The following is a 21,787-nucleotide window of genomic DNA, read 5'->3' as shown; positions in this document are numbered from 1 at the left end:
CTGTGTGTGCCCCAAGATATTAGTATTAGGTAACTGTGTGTGCCCCCAGATAGCAGTATTAGGTAGCTGTGTGTGCCCCCCTAGATAGCAGTATTAGGCAACTGTGTGTGCCCCCAGATATCAGTATTAGGTAGCTGTGTGTGCCCCCAGATAGCAGTATTAGGTAACTGTGTGTGCCCCCAGATAGCAGTATTAGGCAGCTGTGTGTGCCCCAAGATATCAGTATTAGGTAACTGTGTGTGCCCCCAGATAGCAGTATTAGGTAGCTGTGTGTGCCCCCCTAGATAGCAGTATTAGGTAGCTGTGTGTGCCCCCAGATAGCAGTATTAGGTAGCTGTGTGTGCCCCCAGATAGCAGTATTAGGTAGCTGTGTGTGCCCCCAGATAGCAGTATTAGGTAGCTGTGTGTGCCCCCAGATAGCAGTATTAGGCAGCTGTGTGTGCTCCCAGATAGCAGTATTAGGTAGCTGTGTGTGCCCCCAGATATCAGTATTAGGTAGCTGTGGGTGCCCCCCAGATAGCAGTATTAAGTAGTAGGGATGGTCATTTGGATTCCACAGAATTAAAATTTCAGCATCTCCGATCGGAATTCGGAAATAGGAATGGAAATCAGATATACTACCACAACTCTGTCATTTTAACCCCCTTCACATCTCTCAGAACTCAGAAGCATTGGACTAATCAGAGAATGCCACATTTTTCTGCAAAAGTCGGCTTACCGTTGTAATTTTAGCCCAATCACAAGAATGCGTTTTTCAGATTTCCGTTTTCTTATCTTTCTTTCTTTTTTTCCTTCAATTCTTTGCATCCTCTGATGCAAAAAATAACAGAATACAGAAATCGGAAAACTAGAAAAACAGAGATCGGAAAATGGCATTGGCGGAAATTGTTATTCCGGGGAATCAGGAGTGGGCATTTCTGACCATCTCTATTAGGCAGCTGTGTGTGCCTCTCAGATGGCAGTATTACCATGTTTTTTTGTACTATAAGTTGCACTTTTTCGCCCCCAAGCCCGGCCAATGTATGCGAGTTGGCTTTTGAAATCCTACAATTCCCTAAGCAAGCTCATTTTTCTCTTGGATATATCACAATAGTACATGCTAAGCTAGCTTCAGCATGTAGCATTGTAGTGTGTTGTGTTGGTGGTCTAATGGTTAGGATAGCAGCCTACAGAGCGGTAGGCCTGGGTTCAATTCCTGGGCCTGGCCAATGTATGTGAGTTGGCATCCTACAAATCCCTAAGCAAGCTAATTTTTATTTTGGATACATCACAATGGTACATGTTATGCTGGCTTCAGCATGTAGTGTTGGTGGTGGTATAGTGGTGAAGAGAGCTACCTACCGAGCACTAGACCTGGGTTCAATTCCCAGCCAAGGTATGTAAGCTGGTTTTTGAAATCCTACAATTCCCTGGAAGACGAGACCCTCCGGGAGGAAGGAGAAAAAGGACTAAGGGAACAGTCAATAGGGTCTATGGGCTTCCATATAGCATAAACAAGGTTCCATTTGCGATTATTTTAATTTTTCCGCCAGAATCCGGAATTTCGCAAAAATCCGGCGGAATTTTCATAGCGACGGAATTCAGCGCTGGCGGAATCCGCGAATTCCAGCAGAATGGAATTTGCTCTTTCCAATCATTCCTACTCTCCTCACAGAGATGGAAATGAGGCTGAGGTCAGTAGTATCTCCTGCGTACTGCTGCCAAACACTTTGTGTTCTCCCTAGAATTTCTTTCCAACTGGGTAGCATGAAATAATAGCTATGTGGGGGTCCAATAAGGTGGGACGGAATGGGAAATTATACAGCACTCCCTGACAGTCCAGTGGTTCCCTTTCCCCTATACAGCGTTCCCTGGCAGTCTGGTGGTCCCCCTCCCCTAATCAGCATTCCCTGGCAGTCCAGTGGCTCCCCCTCCCATATATAGCGCTCTCCCTTATATAGAGATCCCTGGTAGTCTAGTAGCTCCACTTCCATTACAATATTCCATGGCAGTCTACTTGTGCCCCCCATCATATTGCATTGCCCGGGGATCTAGTGGCCTTTCCTACCCCATATAGTTTCCTGGTATCTACTTGTATCACCCATCCTGTACTCCACCCATCCTGAGCCCCTCCCCCAGTCCTTTGCTCCACCCATGCTGTGCTCTTTCCCAGGATCTATGCTGCTCCTTTCCAAGATCTATGCTGTTCCTCTCCAGCCTTATGCTGTTCCTCTCCAGCGGCCTTTATGCTGCTCCTCCCCAGGATCTGTACTGCTCCTACCAGGAGCTATGCTTCTCCTCTCCGGGATCTATGCTGCTCCTCTCCAGCCATTATGCTGCTCCTCCCCAGGAACTATGTAGCTCCTTCCCACTCCCCAGCCTGCTGTGAAGTATTACAAATAAACATTTGATTTCATGGAGCGCCTCCTGCTAGTGTGACTGGTGAGTTGTGTAAGCAGAAGTCTTCTCACTTTAATGCTGTAACATACAGGCCTCTAACATTACAAGAGCCAAGTCTCCTGACTCTGTCTCTGAATAGCTGGTCACTGTGGGGGCGGGACCACCAGACCAAATAAGAAAAGCAAACCAAGGGTAGTCACATGACAAGGTGGGCAGGGACAAGAGAGAATTTTCAGCAGCTGCAAAATGTCTGCAGTGTAAATAGCTTTAAACAAACTTTTCTCACATTCTGAACACTAACGAAAAGGATGCTAGCCTGTGTGACACGCCTTCTACCTAAAAAAGGTGACTCTTCTGGGTAAAGACTTTCCCACAGACTAAACATGAAATGGCTGCTTGTCAGTGTGATGTTTCCCATGAGAAAAAAAAAAAGATCTTTTTACACATGAAAGCCTTTCCCACACTCTGAACATGAAAAATGAAGCTCCTGCTCATGAATGTTCTGGTTTCTTTACTAAGATGCTGCTTCTCACACTGCATGCATCAAAAAGATGGCTTATCTCTGAAGTTTCTGGCGTCAAACAAAATCTTTATTCTCTATGAAACATTTCCCACACTTTGAATATGAAAAAGGCCCCTCACCTATGTCTTTTCATGTGCTTATTAAGACTTCTACTTTCAGTAAAACATTTCCCACATTCTGAATATAGTTACATAGTTACATAGTTATTTTGGTTGAAAAAAGACATACGTCCATCGAGTTCAACCAGTATAAAGTACAACACCAGCCTGCTTCCCCACACATCCCCACTGATCCAGAGGAAGGCGAAAAAACCCTTACAAGGCATGGTCCAATTAGCCCCTAAAGGGAAAAATTCCTTCCCGACTCCAGATGACAATCAGATAAAATCCCTGGATCAACATCATTAGGCATTACCTAGTAATTGTAGCCATGGATGTCTTTCAACGCAAGGAAAGCATCTAAGCCCCCTTTAAATGCAGGTATAGAGTTTGCCATAACGACTTCCTGTGGCAATGCATTCCACATCTATGAATAAGGCTTCTAACCTGTTTACATTTTCAGGTGTCTCTGAAGGCAATCTCTCTCAAAGAAACCTTTCCTGCATTCTGAACATGAAAAAAGGATGCTTGCCTTTATTTCTTCTCATGTGCTTATGAAGAGTTCCACTATCAGAAAAACATTTGCCACATTGTGAACACGAATAAGGCCTCTCATTTGTGTGACATCAAAAATATCGATTTAGGTCACTTTTTTTTTTCAAATACTTTTTATTTGGAAGCATAAGCAAAGTGGTAGACAGAGAACATCATACAGTACTTATAACATCTTAGGTAAACATCAATGAAATGTTACATGTCATAAAGTAAGTACACTTTCGATTTTAACAAACCGCTTCCATACAATATTTTTAACATTTTCACCCCTCCCTCCTCCTTTGTATATTCTTGATATACAATGACATAAAAGGCTTCCTAGGTAAAATTTGGGTTCAATCAAAATAACACTTGACAGTTAGGAGCCCTTTTAGAAAAAAATCTAAATTGAACTAGAATAACCAATTAGGGACAATTAAATTACTCCCCTTTAACAAAAGGGGGTTTCACCCCTAATTCAAATCAGCAATAATAAATAACATAACCGAAAACGAAGAACATTAAACCACATTTATGTCCTGAACAGCATTTTCCCATCAATTCCAAAACTGTTACATACAATAGCCAGAGTCTTATATATACAGCAAATGTAATCTTGTACTCAATCCCAAGTAAAAAGAGGGAATATAATTATGCAGAATGTGTTATGGTCTCATATAGGCAGTTAGAGTCACTAAAAAGTTTTTAGACACCCACATCGAAAGTCCCCAAAGAACCCGTAGGCCACTTTTTGTTAAAAATCCCTTCCCACACTCTGAACATGAAAAAGGCCTCTCGCTAGTGTGTCTTCTCCGATGAGAACAAAGATTTGTTTCCAAATGGAAACATTTTCCACACTCTGAACATGATAAAGGTTTGTCACTAGTATGGGTTTTCTGGTGTCTATAAAGGCCATCTCGACCAAGGAAATTTTTCCCACACTCTGAACAGAAGAAAGAATGCTCCCCAATGTGTATTCTCATGTGTCTATTCAGATTCCCACTCTGAGTAAAACATTACCCACATTCTGTACAATAAGGTTTCTCAAATGTATGACTTTTTAGGTGTCTCTGAAAGTTTTTTTCTCTCATAGAAAATGATCCCACGTTCTGAACACAACAAAGGAGGCTCGCCATTGTGTCTTTTCATGTGTTTAATTAGAGTTCCACTCTCCGTAAAACTTAACATAAATGTCTATCACCTGTGTGAGTTACTTGGGGTCTATGTACTTTTATCTCTGTCAATGAAATCTTTCCCACACTCTGAACAGGAGGTAGGATACTCCTCAGTGTGTATTCTCATGTGTCTATTAAGATTAAACACTCTCAGTAAAACATTTCCTACACTCTGCAGGTGAATAGGGCCTCTCACCTGTGTGTGTGTTTAGGCGTTTCTGAAGGCTTCTTCTCTCAAAGAAACTGCTTCCGCATTTCAAACAAAGGAAGCTCGCCCGTGTGTCTTCTCGTGTGTTTAATTAGAGTCCCGCTCTCAGCAAAACTTTGAACTCTGAGCACGAAAAAGGCTTCTCACCTGTATGCCTTCTGTAATGTCTAACAAGGTCACTGTTTCTTAAAAAATTCTTCCCACACTCTGGACATGAAAATAGGTCGAACACCTGTGTTATTTGTCTGAAGCTTAAAAAGGTTACTATTCTTAGAAAAGACTTTCCCACGCTCTGAACCTGAAAAAGTTTGCTCACTTTCATGAAAGTATCTCTGGTGTTTAACAAAGTTTCCTTTAGTAACAAAATGTTTGCCACAGTGTAAGCATGTAAAAGGACCGGTGTGAGTCTTGTGGTGCTGCAGAAGGTCTTTCTTCTCAGTAAAACCTTTCCCACACTCTGAACATGTATTAGATTGCCCCTCTAAGTGTGTTTTAAGATGTACAGTAAGAGAATATTTCGTACCAAAACATTCACCACATTCAGAACACAATCGTTTACCAGTTCCATATCTATCAGCACTTATGTTACTGTAAGAGTCCTCAGCATTAGATGGACCCTTCGTTAAATGTGGTTGGCCAGGAGATTCCTCAGGATCAGAGGGTGACCCATCTGCACTGTGATCTCTATGATGTGTATTTCCAGTGATTGGAGAACATTGTGTGACGCCATCATCTTCTGTAGCACCATCTGGATGTGAAATAGGATGGACCTCCCAGGGGTTCCTCACATAATTTCTGCCTGTTGGGGGAACAAATATAAAACAATGTTTATAGTTCCTGTTTTGTAGTTGGGAATCCTGTATGCTGCTCTAGTAGGCAGAAGTGTCACAGAGCTCCAGCATAGATTTAGCTGCAGAACAAAATGAAGACCTGAAATTAAAAAAAATATGAAGGGACGTAACATGATGAGATATATGTGCATGTAAAGTCCCAATCTTACTTACAACTAGGCGGTGTTAATTTCCCCACTGTAACAGTAAATACGTTATGTTTGTGCATGATAGTTTCTCTGGGGTCTGAGTTTAGTAACTGATAACCAATCACAGCTGATACATCACACCACCAACATTACCCTGAGACAGCAAAAACTTCAAACCTACATTTTAAAATTTTAGATAAAAGATAACATTCAGGTGTTTAAAAACATTCTATATGGGATTAGGACTATTTATCCAATTACAATCCATTTGTTTCTCTCATCACTTTATTTTCACTTCAGGTTTGCTGTTAATCAGGTAAAGCTACATGGTTCACTAGTATATATCCATGTATACGGATACCATTTGGGGAGGAATGGAGATGGATCTTTCATATGGTGTAAAGTATCCTCTCCTCATTTGTTGGTGATATGATGTTATACTGAGGAATAGAGATGAACCATTCATATGTTGTACAGTATCTCCTCCTCATTTGTTGGTGCTATGATGTTATACTGAGGAATGGAGAGATAGGCCTTTCATATGGTGTACAATATCTCCTCCTTATTTGTTGGTACTATGATGTTATACTGAGGAATGGAGATGGGCCTTTCATATGGTGTACAGTATCTCCTCCTCATTTGTTGGTACTATGATGTTATAGTGAGGAATGGAGATGGCCTTTCATATGGTGTACAGTATCTCCTCCTCATGTGCTGGTACTATGATGTTATACTGAGGAATGGAGATGGGCCTTTCATATGGTGTACAGTACCTCCTCCTCCTCATTTGTTGGTACTATGATGATATACTGAGGAATGGAGATGGGCCTTTCATATGGTGTACAGTATCTCCTCCTCATGTGCTGGTACTATGATGTTATACTGAGGAATGGAGATGGGCCTTTCATATGGCAGCACGGTGGCATAGTGGTTAGCACTCTCGTTTTGCAGCGCTGGGTCCCTGGTTCGGATCCCAGCAAAGTCAACATCTGCAAGGAGTTTGTATGTTTTCCCCGTGTCTGCATGGGTTTCCTCCGGGCACTCCAGTTTCCTCTCATACCTCAAAAACAGATAAGTTAATTGGCTTCCCCCTAAATTGGCCCTAGACTATGATACATGCACTACACGATGCATACATAGACATATGGCTATGGTAGGGATTAGATTGTGAGCTCCTCTGAGGGACAGTTATTGACAAGACAATATACTCTGTACAGCGCTGCGTAATATTTCAGCACTATAAAAAATACTTAAAAATATGGTGTACAGTATCTCCTCATTTGTTGGTACTAGTATGTTATACTGAGGAAAGATGGTGTACAGTATCTCCTCCTCATTTGTTGGTACTATGATGTTATACTGGGGAATGGAAATGAGCCTTTCATATGGTGTACAGTATCTCCTCCTCATTTGTTGGTATGATTTTATATTGAGGAATGGAGATGGACCTTTCTTTTGGTGTACAGTATCCCCCCCTCCCCCCTTATTTGTTGGTATGATTTTATACTGAGGAATGGAGATGGACCTTTCTTTTAGGTTACAGGATCTCCTCCTCATTTGTTGGTACTATGATGTTATACTGTGGAATGGAGATGTGCCTTTCATATGGTGTACAGTATCTCTCCCTCATTTGTTGGTACTATGGTGTTATACTGAGGAATGGAGATGGGCCTTTCATATGGTGTACAGTATCTCCCCCTTATTTGTTGGCACTATGATGTAATACTGAGGAATGGAGATGGGCCTTTCATATGGTGTACAGTATCTCCTCCTCATTTGTTGGTACTATGATGTTATACTAAGGAATGGAGATGGGCCTTTCATATGGTGTACAGTATCTCCTCCTCATTTGTTGGTACTTTATTGTTACACTGAGGAATGGAGATGGGCCTTTCATATGGTGTACAGTATCTCCTCCTCATTTGTTGGTGCTATGATGTTACACTGAGGAATGAAGATGGGCCTTTCATATGGTGTACAGTATCCCCCCCTCATTTGTTGGTACTATGATGTTATACTGAGGAATGGAGATGGGCCTTTCATATGGTGTACAGTATCCCCTCCTCATTTGTTGGTACTATGAGGTTATACTGAGGAATGCAGATGGGCCTTTCAAATAGTCTGAACATGGCACACTGAGCCACTACTACCAGCCCTACAGGTCCACTGAAAAAAATTAAAGAATATAACAAATTTCCATATTAACCATTTATGCCGCAAGGACGTGAGCTTCATGTCCGCAGCGGCAGCTGCTAGAGCCGCAGGGGAACGATAGTCTCATCCCTGCAGCTTGGGGGGCTGTGCAGGCGATAGTGCGGGCATCTGCCCGCGATTGCAATGTTTCCGAGTGCAGGGGGGATTGGCTGTAGGGGCCAGCCAATCCAAACACGTCCGCCAAGAATAAACACTGTTTTTGTTCAAAAACAGTGTTTTCTTCTTAAATAGAGCCGCCGCGCTTCCGACGATTTCCGACGCCTGATCTTTAGATTTATGAATGGAAGCTTTGTTCCCATTCATTAATCTTCCTGCAGCCCACCCATGATGCAGGCTTCCATCGAAACCCGCGTCAGTTCCCTAGTAACAATGTAGCAACACATTGTTTCCTATGTAGCGTACTTGTACGCTACATAGTATTTTGCTCAGCGGGGACATCTTGTGGCCAAATAGTAAAATTACATCTACAGACATTAGGGAATAAAAAAAAAAAAAAAACAATATGAATGTCAAGAGGGCAATATTATTATACATTTATGGGCTAAAAATTTGCGATGGATGTAAAAGTAAAAAAATTTACCTTTTTTTCCAAATAAAATATTGTCACCATACATTATACTAGGGATATAATTTTAACGTTGCAATAACCGGGACAAATGGGCAAATAAAATGTGAGGATTTTAATTATGGTAGCATATATTATTTTACAACTATAATGGCTGAAAACTTAGAATTAATGATTTTTTTCCATTTTTTTCATATTATTCCCATCAAAATGCATTTAGAATAAAATAAAATTCTTAACATAATGTACCACCCAAAGAAAGCCTAATTGGTGGCGGAAAAAAACAAGGTATAGATCATTTCTTTGTTATAAGTAGTGATAAAGTTATTGGGGAATGAAAGGGAGGAGCGCCTAAAGGGGAAAATTCCTCTCGTCCATAAGGTAAAAAAATATCTGAAAATGGTTAATAACTATATCATTATTTGGCCAGAGTACTTCTGCTGCAAATTATGCTCATCATCTACCAAACCAGACTACAGGATAATTCATAGTAATGGCAAGCAGCTTATAACAAATGAGGGGATGGAGAGGATCTCAGTGTCAGCATAGAATAGGTCAGGTAAGGTTATTTCTTCACCTGAAACTGGCATTCCTAATTCACTGGTCACCATCATGTCTCCCTCCTCCATACACTGCCAGCCACCCGTCACTTCTGTCTCCTCCTCTTCTTCTTTAATCTCATGTTTGATATCAGTCAGTTTTTCAGCCTAAACCCACCAAATCATAGAAGAAAGTACATTTCACACATTAGAATTAATTTACTGAAACTCTATAGAAGAGTATCATTTCAGAGACTGGAAACACTTAAAGGGTTGAAATGCAACAGAAGATAAAGAGCAGGCACAATAATTAATGTGTATATAGCAATCAGGGCCTTTCAAAGTTGGAGGGGGAATTTCAATGTACTGGTTGTAAATACTACTTGTCATCTTAGCTTACTCTGGATTCTTTTGTTAGCAAGGTTCAGGTGAAAGAGAAAATTGATTCGACACTGCTGTTCCAAACAAATTAAAATAGCTTTATTCCATCGGCTCTTCATACAGCGTTAATTATGAATATAAACACTTAAAGAGACTTTGAAGTCTATTTTTTTCCTGCTTTTGTCATATAATCCTGTTAAGCATTAATGCCCCAGTGAAATAACCGTATCCCCCCTGCAGATTAATGATTTAATAGAGAGAAAGCGACCTGCAAAGTTCTACGACTTTGCAGGTCGCAGATCATGCTGCCCTGGCTCGCAGGGCTTTGCAGGGCTATTCCTCTGTCATAAATCAGTCATCTGCCGTGGGTATGCGGCGATTTCACTTGGGCATTCATGCTGAACAGGATTAGAAGACAAAATCAGGGGGGAAAAAGAGACTTCAGAGTCTCTTTAAAGGGTACCTGAACTGACATGTGACATGACGAGATAAACGAGTGTATGTACAGTGCCAAGCATACACATAACTAGGCTATGTTCCTTTTTTTATTTACTCACTGTAAGGATTAGTAATGCAGGTATGCAAATGACAGTTTCTCTCTAGTCTAACTAAAGCTTCACTCCTCTTACTAAAAACTAATTACAAGCCCTCAAACACTTGCCTGGCAGAAAATATCATTTGAGCAAAGGGGAAAGCTAAAAAAAAAATGTCAATAGGACATAGATTATAGCTCTGGAACACAAATACGGTGTCAAGCAGAAACAGTAAAAACATTACACCTACTTTTTTTTTTTTAAAGAGACTCGGAGCTGGGAAAAAAAAAAAAACTTTTTATACATACCTGGGGCTTCCTCCAGCCCCATGTGCTCGGATCGCTCCCATGCCGCCGTCCTCCTCTGCCCGCAGCTTCGGAACCGGTCCCCGCACTTTCGCCAGTCGGCTCCAGTCTGACGTAAGTGAATTGCGCTGTTTGCGTATATCTCTCCAGCTGCCGCTGGAGAGATACGTAAAGGGCGCACTTCTCCTGCATAGACTGGAGCTGACTGATGGAAGTGCGGGGACCCGGTACCGAAGCTGCAGACAGCGAAGGACAGCGGCATGGGAGCGATCCAGGTGGATGGGCTGAAGGAAGCCCCAAGTATGTATAAAATGTTTTCTTTATCCCAGCTCGGAGTCCCTTTAAGCAAAAAGTAAAACTGTAGAAATCTAAAAAAGAAAAATATTGTCCAGAAGTAGGATAGGTACATTTCTCTATTTTCAAGAAGGGAAACGTCCACTAGCAACCACGCCACATATGTCTTCACATCAACTGGGAGCAAGGGATCAGTAAGCCTAAAGTCAAATAGTGTAAGTTGAGATGAACACCACCTCCCCAGATTGATTATTGCGACATCTATGGATAATAGCTCAACAAGCTCACGTGTATCAGAGTAAGCATGGCTCCTTAATCAGAGCTAAATACAAGAAATGGTTACATTAACATTTATAGGCAGGTGAGTAATTCACAATAAACTGTTAAAATGAATAAAAATCACAATGAAGGACACACAAGCATACGTACGGATAGCAAATCAACTGACGGTCCCTTTCAAAATCATGCAAGGTCAGAAGCAAGGAGATGGGTTGACCCCGGCACTGTTTAACCTCCTGAGCAGTATTCCTGACACTGTGTCGGGCAAGACATTTTTGCTGAGAGTGGTATGCCCGACACAGTGTCAGACATGCCGCTCAGAAGGTTTTGCACTACATAGGAGCCCCCCAGTATAGATTAAATAGGTGTGTGTGTGTGTGTGTGTGTGGGGGGGTGTTCAGGTACATGTAGGCGGCAATAGGGAAGCTAATGTATGTGTCCCCCAACCCCCGATCTAGCTGCTTTACATACCGAGACTTGTTCCAGTGATGGCTGCTGGAGCCTCTCCGCAGTCTGCACAGCTTCGGTATGCTCCGCTATGGGGAGGATCTGGACTGACGTCGTGACACCCTATGTCATGACATCACCGACGTCAGTCCGATCCTCCCCATAGTGGAGAATACCAAAGCTGTGCTGACTGCAGAGAGGCTACAGCAGCCATTGCTGAAACAAGGCTTGGTATGTAATGCGGCTGGATTGGGGTGGACATACATTAGCTTACCTATTGCCGCCTACATGTACCTGAACCCCCCCACACACACACACACCTATTAGGCTATACTGGGGGACACTTGTACCTACCTAGGCTATACTGGGGGACCCTTGTACCTACCTAGGCTATACTGAGGGACACCTGTACCTACCTAGCCTATGCTGGGGGACACCTGTCCCTACCTAGCCTATACTGGGGGGCACTTGTACCTACTTAGCCTATGCTGGAGGACATCTGCACCTACCTAGCCTATACTGAGCAACACCTGTACCTAACTAGGCTATACTGAGCAACACCTTTACCTACCTAGCCTATACTGGGGACACCTGTACCTACGTAGTCTATACTGGGGGACACCTGTACCTGCCTAACCTATACTGGGGAAAACCTTTACGTACCTAGCCTATACTGAGCGACACCTGTACCTAGCTAGCCTTTACTGGGGACCATGTATTTGGCTACCTACCGACAATAATCTGCGGGGGATTCTGAAAACAGATTGGCACCGCCCAGTGGGCGACACAGGGAAGGTAATGTATAAATGCACATACGGGGGTACATTTATACTCCGTGGGGAGCGGCGAGGCAATGGACGCAGCCGATTCCCGAGAGATTTCATGTTGAAATCAATCGGGAATCGGCCTGTGGAGTAAGGGCTGCTGACCGGTCTCTCTCTAATCAGACTCCATTAGAGAGAGATTTGTCTCTTGGTCAAATCTTCCCATCATCTCTATATGTACAGGGAGTGCAGAATTATTAGGCAAATGAGTATTTTGACCACATCATCCTCTTTATGCATGTTGTCTTACTCCAAGCTGTATAGGCTCGAAAGCCAACTACCAATTAAGCATATTAGGTGATGTGCATCTCTGTAATGAGAAGGGGTGTGGTCTAATGACATCAACACCCTATATCAGGTGTGCATAATTATTAGGCAACTTCCTTTCCTTTGGCAAAATGGGTCAAAAGAAGGACTTGACAGGCTCAGAAAAGCCAAAAATAGTGAGATATCTTGCAGAGGGATGCAGCACTCTTAAAATTGCAAAGCTTCTGAAGCGTGATCATCGAACAATCAAGCGTTTCATTCAAAATAGTCAACAGGGTCGCAAGAAGCGTGTGGAAAAACCAAGGCGCAAAATAACTGCCCATTAACTGAGAAAAGTCAAGCGTGCAGCTGCCAAGATGCCACTTGCCACCAGTTTGGCCATATTTCAGAGCTGCAACATCACTGGAGTGCCCAAAAGCACAAGGTGTGCAGTACTCAGAGCCAAGGTAAGAAAGGCTGAAAGACGACCACCACTGAACAAGACACACAAGCTGAAACGTCAAGACTGGGCCAAGAAATATCTCAAGACTGATTTTTCTAAGGTTTTGTGGACTGATGAAATGAGAGTGAGTCTTGATGGGCCAGATGGATGGGCCCGTGGCTGGATTGGTAAAGGGCAGAGAGCTCCAGTCCGACTCAGACGCCAGCAAGGTGGAGGTGGAGTACTGGTTTGGGCTCGTATCCTTAAAGATGAGCTTGTGGGGCCTTTTCGGGTTGAGGATGGAGTCAAGCTCAACTCCCAGTCCTACTGCCAGTTTCTGGAAGACACCTTCTTCAAGCAGTGGTACAGGAGGAAGTCTGCATCCTTTAAGAAAAACATGATTTTCATGCAGGACAATGCTCCATCACACGCATCCAAGTACTCCACAGCGTGGCTGGCAAGAAAGGGTATAATGACATGGCCTCCTTGTTCACCTGATCTGAACCCCATTGAGAACCTGTGGTCCATCATAAAATATGAGATTTACAAGGAGGGAAAACAGTACACCTCTCTGAACAGTGTCTAGGATACTGTGGTTGCTGCTGCGCGCAATGTTGATGGTGAACAGATCAAAACACTGACAGAATCCATGGAGGGCAGGCTTTTGAGTGTCCTTGCAAAGAAAGGTGGCTAGATTGGTCACTGATTTGTTTTTGAATGTCAGAAATCTATATTTGTGAATGTTGAGATGTTATATTGGTTTATATTGGTTTCGCTGGTAAAAATAAATAATTGAAATGGGTATATATTTATTTGTTTTTTGTTAAGTTGCCTAATAATTATGCACAGTAATAGTCACCTGCACACACAGATATCCCCCTAAAATAGCTAAAACTAAATACTTTCAAAAATATTCAGCTTTGATATTAATGAGTTTTTTGGGTTCATTGAGAACATGGTTGTTGTTCAATAATAAAATTATTCCTCAAAAATACAACTTGCCTAATAATTCTGCACTCCCTGTATGGCCACCTTTACATTCGTATTAGTGCAGGTTGAGCAGCTGCAGCTTGAAAGTATCAATGATCAGAGATTTTGGAGAGTCATTTTGAAATTAAGTTTAGATTTTGTGTTTCAAGCTTTTATCAAACTCAAAATGTGTACCCTTGCATTATGACACACTTTGGTAAGTTACAGGAAAAAAATGTTATAAAAATTAATTGGATCACTTTTTGCACAGAAATCCAGGCAAAGCTGAACGCCAGGGAGGTTAATGTAGCCCTAGAATACATCATCAGAAAAATATCAATAAACCCAACAAACATTCTAAGAAATAAATCTGTACAGATAATAGTTTACGCAGACGATAGCAGCATAATGGGCAGAACAATGCTGGGAATACACAATTAGATTTTTCAGTCGATTTACTGTCCGATCGTATTTTCGATCGATTTTTTTATCTTTTCTTATCCATTTCCATTCACTTGTATGAGAGATCGATCAGAAAAACGATGGAAAATAAGGTCGGAAATTATCTATCGAACCATCTATCTACTGGAAAAAACGTATGGTGTATTTCCAGCATAAGAGAAACCTATATCGAGCTAAATAATCAGGCCAAGGAGGTAGGCCAGACAAACACTGATAAGACAGTGAAGAAAGAGAGGACCATCCCAGAACATAATAATAGGCGACGATAATCTAGAATCCGTAATACTGGGAATATTGATTTAAATGGCTCGATAGATCATTTCCGACATGTCCGATCTCCGGCCCGATCGTTTCCGCGCTCGATTCTGCATGGAGGACAATGGGAAGAAATAAGAAAAATGAGCGGAAGATAAGAGAATCGCCTGCAGAATCGAGTGCAGAAAATGGATCGGGCGAGGAATCGAGTGGCAAAATCGAGCTGTGTATGCCCAGCATAAAACATTTTAAGTATCTGGGAGTCAACCTAGACAGCGATGGAAGTAAAACATCAGAAATCCATGAAAGAATAACTCAAGCCAACAGAGCATACTTTGCCCTATCACACATCTTCCACACATGGGATATCCAAAAGGAACAACAGAATCCAGGGTATACAAGGCCAAATCCAGGGTATACAAGGCCATAATCAGGCCTATTCTTACCTACGAGTGTGAAACACTGATACTTGTGCAAAACCTAGCAAGCAAAATTGATGCTTTTGAAAGGAAGATATTACACAAAGTCTATGGCTCCACCTACAAGAATGGTGTATGGAGAATGAAATACAACCATGAGCTGTGTAAATTATATGAAGATCTCCCACTATCAGACTACATTAGGATTCAAGGCTGAGATGGGCAGGACATGTGGATGACCATAGGATCCCAAAAAGAATTTATACAAGGAGCATTGATGGACAAAGACCAACTGGAAGACCTAGAAAGAAATAGGCAGACGAAGTTGACAAAGATTTGAAAGAACTGCTAAAGATACAGAACTGGAAACAGGCAGCGATAGACAGAGATGGATGGGGCAGAAAACTGAAGAAGGTTTTCTGCCAAGGTTCAAATTGGGCTGTAGAGCCACTGGAGGAGGAGGAGGAGGAGTAACGCCCCTATCGGGTGGGTACACCAGTCTTAAAGGGAAGAGTAGTTAAAGGCTGTAGTTCTGCGCCTGCGCAGTACAGCCCGGAGGACGTCCGATGACATCAGCGCACCCGCGTGAGGCGCACTTTGGAGCGCGATGGAGAGCACGACCTGGAAGCCGGCCTGGCCAGGTCGGGTGCGCCACTGGAGAAGACCGGGAGCCTCCGAAGCAGCGCCTAAGGAATGTCCTGCCTGCCACGGGCTGGAGGAAGCCCCAGGTAGGTGGATTTATATTTTTATTTTTTTTACACAGGACCGTGAACCTTCCCTTTAAAGGGGGAAAAAAACACACATTTAAAGCGGACTTGAACTTAGAACTTCCTCTCTGCTCTAAAAGATAAGCAACAGCATAATAACCTTTAAAGAATAAATTTTAAACGAAAACATTTCTTTGTTACAGCTGATACAAATCCTGCAATAAATCTGCAGTGTTTCTGCTTCCTGCTTTTGTGGAAGCAGGCATATTGTTAGCATCATGTGCTTTGAAATTAGTTTAACTGCCTTATCTGGCGTGGCATATAGGTGACACAGGGGAGAGGTAAAAATTACAACTTGTGATTAGACACAAATGAGAGAGAATTAGACAGGCTAAACTCTTTAAATTCATACAGGGTACATTTCTCTGTTTTCCCTATGTCCTGTGCAAGAGTTCAGCTCCACTCTAAAATAATTCCCTTTCAACATGTGAAAACTCTTCATGTGAAAGTCCCAGAAAGACCCATTTAATGTAAAAACATTTTACTCCTGAAGACACGCAGAGTGTGATCCGCAGAAAGTAATAAAAATCAGGTTGGGGTATCGTATCCTAAATTTAAGTCCCACCTAGCATTTAAACCTTTGTCCTTTTCAGTTCCGGTTGATTTAGATTGTAAACCTTCAGTTCCACATACCTGATATTGCAGCGCATAGCTGTAATCTTCCTGTGCACAATCCAGGGGATAAAGAGGACCTGTGCTTCTCTCTGGCGGGATTGTGTTGATGGATGATTCAATTTTAACGTCACTGCAGAGATCTTTGTGTCCTCCTGAGAGCTCCGCCTCCTCCATCACACTGTCTGCTCCCTCCTCCTCTTTCACCTCTTCTTTAACAGTAATGCTTAGATTGTTAAGCATTACATTCTGAATACATAATAAGGATAGCATTAATATTAACCTCCTGAGTGGTATGCCTGACACTGTGTTGGGCATGCCGCTTCAGAGGTTTTGCTGGCCTTAGGTGTTCCCAGTGTAAATCCAATAGGTTTAGTGGCTTTATAACAAGTTAGCAAGCACTAGGCTAGCTAGTATAGGTGGCCGGCATCCCTCAATTCAGCCTGGCTCCAGCGATTGCTGCAGCCTCCCCGCACAGCTCTGCTCTTCTCTATGGGGAGGATCGGGTCTGCGCATGACCTCGGTGACCTCATGTACGATCATCCCCATAGAGAAGAATGGAGCTGTGCATGGAGGCTGCACAAACGCTGGATAGAGGCTTGGCAATGTAAATAGCGGCTCTATCAGGGGGTGATCGGGGGGTGGGGGCACCTGAACAAGCTAGCCTAGTGCTAGCTAACTTGTAATAAAGCCAGTAAACCTATTAGATTTGCGCTGGGGGACTCAGGCCAGCCAAAGTATAAATTAAATGTCATTGTTTGTGGTAATTAATAATTTTTACCTGATAATGGGGAGGGATGGTGTGATCTTCCTGTGAACAATCCCGGGATAAATGAGGACCTGTGTATCTCACTGGTGGTGTTCTGGTATTGGATCTATCTGTAGGGAACAAACACTGACTGAGTACATTGCTTCTATGTGATTATCAGATGATGGGGATCTAGGTGGACCCTCCATACTGTTCTCTCCTCTACAAGAAATCAAAGTCTCCTCTTACCCGGTGATGTGATGGGCGGCTGCATTTTTATTATGGCATCCTTATAGAACTCCTTGTGTTCTTCTAAGTATTGCCACTCCTGCATGGTGAAATAGACAGCGATATCCTGGCACCTTATAGGAAGCTGACACACACAGTGATACAGTTACCATACAAGCACATCTCTTGCTGTTACTGGATAATGTCCCATAATTCCCAGCTCTGCTCACCTCTCCCGTCAGCAGCTCTATCATCTTGTTGATGACTTCTACAATCTTCTTCTTGTTTCTCTCAGACATCAGGGAGTGAGGTGGTCGCTCTGTGATGGGGGATGGTCCATGGCGATGGCTGCTGGGTGTCAGTGGCTCACCAGATGCCTCCTTCACTATCTTATAATTCTGTATAAACATATACAATATCAATCACTGTGTACATTTCCAGAATCCTTCTCACCATTCCAGTGAGCCGTGTCTTATTATTAAAGATAATAGTGATGTCATATAACCTTCCCAGAATCCTCCTCACCTCTCCAGTCACCAGGTAGATGATCTCCAGGGTGAGGTCTAATATCCTCGCAGTCATGTGACTCCAGTCCTCCATCCTCAGTGATGTGGTCATGTGATGTATTAGAAAGGCCTTCCCTGTAGAGCGATAATAAAAGGAGGACAAATCATTGATTAGGAAGCCACACACTTTTCTGCCCTGACTTGGAGATACAGAGGAGGAACCCCATGTCACTATTCTGGTGACACTTATGTAGGAACCACTGATGAAATTGTCATCTACTAAGTTTTATACCTATTTTCTGTGCTTCAGAAGTTGCATGCACTCCTTTCATTAGCCACCTGATGTGTAGTAGCGTGACCACGATACTTCCCTACTGCGGCCGCTACTGCGTTAATTAATGTAGTAGTGGCTGTGCTAGTGAAGTATTGCGGTCACGCTACTTCACATCGGACGGCAAGTAAAAGAAGCGCCCGTAACTTGACAGCACACGCTACTCTGCAAGACCGCGCATAACGTGTTTGCTGATTTTTATCTCGCGCTGCTGCTATAACGCAGCTTAACCACTTCCGGATTCTCGGTGCGTATATATACGCCCCTGAATCCTGAAGTGTATACCATGGAAACGTTCCATGTCAGTTCACGGAGGGTGTCTCCGTGAACACCCTGCGAGCCGATCGGCGGCTCGCAGGGTAAATGTAAACACACGGGGAAGATCTTCCCCGGTGTTTACATGCATACGGCGCTGCTGCGCAGCAGCGCCGTAGAGGAGATCGGCGATCCCCGGCCTCTGATTGGCCGGGGATCGCCGGCATCTGATAGGCTAAAGCCTATCCCATCAGGCGCAGGACGGAAATCCGTCCTGCGCCGCTCACAGGGGGAGGGAGAGGGAGGGAAGGAGGCCAGGAAGCGCTGCGGAGGGGGGCTTTGAAGAGCCCCCCCCGCAAGCGCAAGCAGCCGGCGGCGATCAGACCCCCCCCCCCAGCAGGACATCCCCCTAGTGGGGAAAAAAGGGGGGGGGGGGGAAGTCTGATCGCCCTGGCTGCTAGCTGATCTGTGCTGTGGGCTGGAGAGCCCACGCAGCACAGATCAGCACACAATTTCATGGTGTGGAAGTGGTTAATGAATAAACCCCCTTTGTCTCAGCCTGTATGCTAAATTATTACTTCCCTCTGAAGAAGCGGATGTCGTTCCATAAAATAGGATTTGTGATTTCCACAGGAAACTACTGTCTGTTTTGTATTGAGAATTATACCATGAAAATATATATTTAGTCCTCCATGAGGCTATTTCATGTTGAATTAAAAATATTGTTTTCATTGTAACATGTACAGTATTACATGAATTTATATTTTTTTATCTCGCTACACAAGAGGAAGGACACGTTCTCCCTAGACTGTTGGATGCTACCCTGTGCCGATATCTGACAACAGGATTGAGGAAAAAATTGAGGTGACTAATGCTGGGAATACACGTTTCGTTTTTGCCTTCGTTTTAGCCTTCGATTCGTTTGGTAAACGAATTGAATGTTGAAAACGTATGTGAAAATAGTCATAATCTCATTATAGTTTCGATTAATAGACCCCAAAAACGAACGACTAGTGATCGAACATGTTTGATATTATCTCTCTTTATACATCTAATCGAACCATTGGTAGGCTTGATGGCTGTTCAGATCGATTATATATATTCGTTTATGCCGTCCGTCCCTGTACTACGTTTCGTTTCTTTGCAGCCTTCGATCATTGGAAAAACGAAACCATCAGAATCGAAAAAAACCCGAAACCGTGGGTGGTGATATTAACCGTACGATCGATTATTTCGGGATCGAAAAGGACAAAAGGCACAATCGAAACGAAGGTTTAAACGAAGGCAAAAACGAAACGTGTATTCCCAGCATAAAAGGGGCACTGACTACAGGAGAGTGAATAGCAGTGCACAGTATTATCAGTGTGTGTGTGTGGTGAGGACATTAGAGTGTAAGTTCCTGTGGTGCAGAGATGATGGGAAGGGATCAGTGATCTCTGTACAGTGTATATGTCGCAGCAGCTGGGAGGAGACATAGGGGTGTTTTGTGTTACAGGGTATATAAATCCTTCATGTACTATGATATCTACATACAAATAAATCATATAAAATAAAGTTCTCTCGCCTTACCTCCTGTGTTGCCAGCACCAGCAATGCCTCCTCTCTACTTCCTCCAGCTTCGTCTATAACTTCCGGTCTGTGGCTCCTCCCCTTCCTAGCCCTGCTCTGTATGTTAGAGATGGGAAGTTCGGATCTTTTCAATGATCCAGATGATTCGAATCGGATCATTGAAAAGATCCGGATCTTTGATCCGAATCTCGGATCATTTTACTACCGAAGCATTCGGGGTGAAATGACTAGCAGGACAGGTCTTTCCCTGCTGTGGACAGGAGAAGGAGAGGGGGGTGGACACACAGAGAAGGGGAGAAGATGGACAGAGGGCAGGGAGTGGACAGAGAAGAGAGGAGGGAAGGCAAGCAGAGAGCAGAAATGTTTGCTTGCACACAATACCCACATGCTGCAATCATGTGCTTTACATATATTTCACCTACATGTTCATCTGTATACCTTGAATGGAAACGTCGCACAGTGAAAGAAAGCATTCCCCAAAGATAAGTGCAGCTGTTTAGTGCCGAGTGCAGGAGGATCATATTACACTGCAATCACAGTGCCTGCAAAGTTACTGAGCTGAGCTGAGCCAAAAGTTTCCAATGTGTTCACTGTGCAGCACTATGGAACAGGCAGTCTGTAATGAGGAGCAGGTTATAGCCAGTATGTGTGCTCTACACATATCTGGCAGTGGCACCCATGTCCTCTCTACCTGTCCCTGCAAGGCTGGCTCCCCTGAGTCCCCTCCAACAGAGCGACCCATCTCTGCTCTGCTTCCAGGACCCCGCTGCCCGCTTAGAGGGGGCGTGTCGCTCCTGGCCCCGCCCCTTTTGCGATCCGAATCACTCATTTTGATGATTCGGATGATTCGACTCACAAAATAGATTCGGATCAAAGATCCGAATCGTTCATGATCCAGACAACACTACTGTATGTGTGTGGGATGAGGCTGCAGAGATCACAGCCTCACAGCCCACTATTACTTAGCAACAGGGCCGGGCCGAGGCATAGGCTGGAGAGGCTCCAGCCTCAGGGCGCAGTGTAGGAGGGGGCGCACAATTCATTCAGCATTCATTCCTAATTGTGTTTGAAGCAGAAAGATATAAGAAAAGAAGATACATGGAAGTGACTACAAGCCAGATAACTAGAGATTAAGGTGTTGGGGGCCCTGAGGTGCCTCTTAGTCTAATAGCAATCAGTGTGTGATGGCTGGGGTGGAGGGATGGAGGGGCGCACTTTGGTGTCTCAGCCTTGGGTGCTGGAGGACCTTGTCCCGGCTCTGCTTAGCAATAAACTAAAAAACCTCGCGCTAAATTAAGATACAGCCTGGTGGGTACTAAATGGCAGCAGGATGTTACTGTGGCAGCCCTTTTATTTTTCAGGCAGGACAGGACCCCTTACTGAGCTGCTGTGGCTGCCTTGCCTTCTCCCCATCTCTCCAGCTGCTGCTCCTGTACTGTTGTGCCTCTCCACAGAATTACACAGCCTCCCACCCCCTAAGAGCAGAAAGCAGTATTAGGTAGCTGTGTGTGTCCCCAGATAGCAGTATTAGCTGTGTGTGCCCCCAGATAGAAGTATTAGGTAGGTGTGTGTGCCTCCAGATAGCAGTATTAGGTAGCTGTATGTGCCTCCAGATAGCAGTATTGGGTAGCTGTGTGTGCCCCCAGATAGCAGTATTAGGTAGCTGTGTGTGCCTCCAGATAGCAGTATTAGGTAGCTGTG

The 21,787-nt window shown here is 43.6% G+C and overlaps 1 protein-coding gene across 1 annotated transcript in view; it reads right to left on the bottom strand.

Annotated features, from left to right (window-relative positions):
• LOC137535020 (gastrula zinc finger protein XlCGF57.1-like) overlaps nucleotides 1-20,253 on the bottom strand; it is a 37,130-nt gene extending 16,877 nt beyond the window's left edge. The window contains exons 1-7 of the mRNA XM_068256781.1: nucleotides 20,087-20,253; nucleotides 17,951-18,066; nucleotides 17,656-17,823; nucleotides 17,447-17,570; nucleotides 17,231-17,328; nucleotides 16,471-16,698; nucleotides 9,253-9,382 (exon numbers count right to left, since the gene is read on the bottom strand). Of these exons, the coding sequence (XP_068112882.1) occupies nucleotides 9,253-9,382; nucleotides 16,471-16,698; nucleotides 17,231-17,328; nucleotides 17,447-17,570; nucleotides 17,656-17,823; nucleotides 17,951-18,043 (841 nt within the window). The 5' untranslated portion in view covers nucleotides 18,044-18,066; nucleotides 20,087-20,253. The remainder of the gene's footprint in view (nucleotides 1-9,252; nucleotides 9,383-16,470; nucleotides 16,699-17,230; nucleotides 17,329-17,446; nucleotides 17,571-17,655; nucleotides 17,824-17,950; nucleotides 18,067-20,086) is intronic.
• Nucleotides 20,254-21,787: the final 1,534 nt, after the last annotated feature.

This window comes from Hyperolius riggenbachi, chromosome 10 (genome assembly GCF_040937935.1).
Source record: "Hyperolius riggenbachi isolate aHypRig1 chromosome 10, aHypRig1.pri, whole genome shotgun sequence".
In the NCBI taxonomy this organism is placed as follows: Eukaryota; Metazoa; Chordata; class Amphibia; order Anura; family Hyperoliidae; genus Hyperolius; species Hyperolius riggenbachi.
This window is presented reverse-complemented; position numbering and strand designations above follow the sequence as displayed.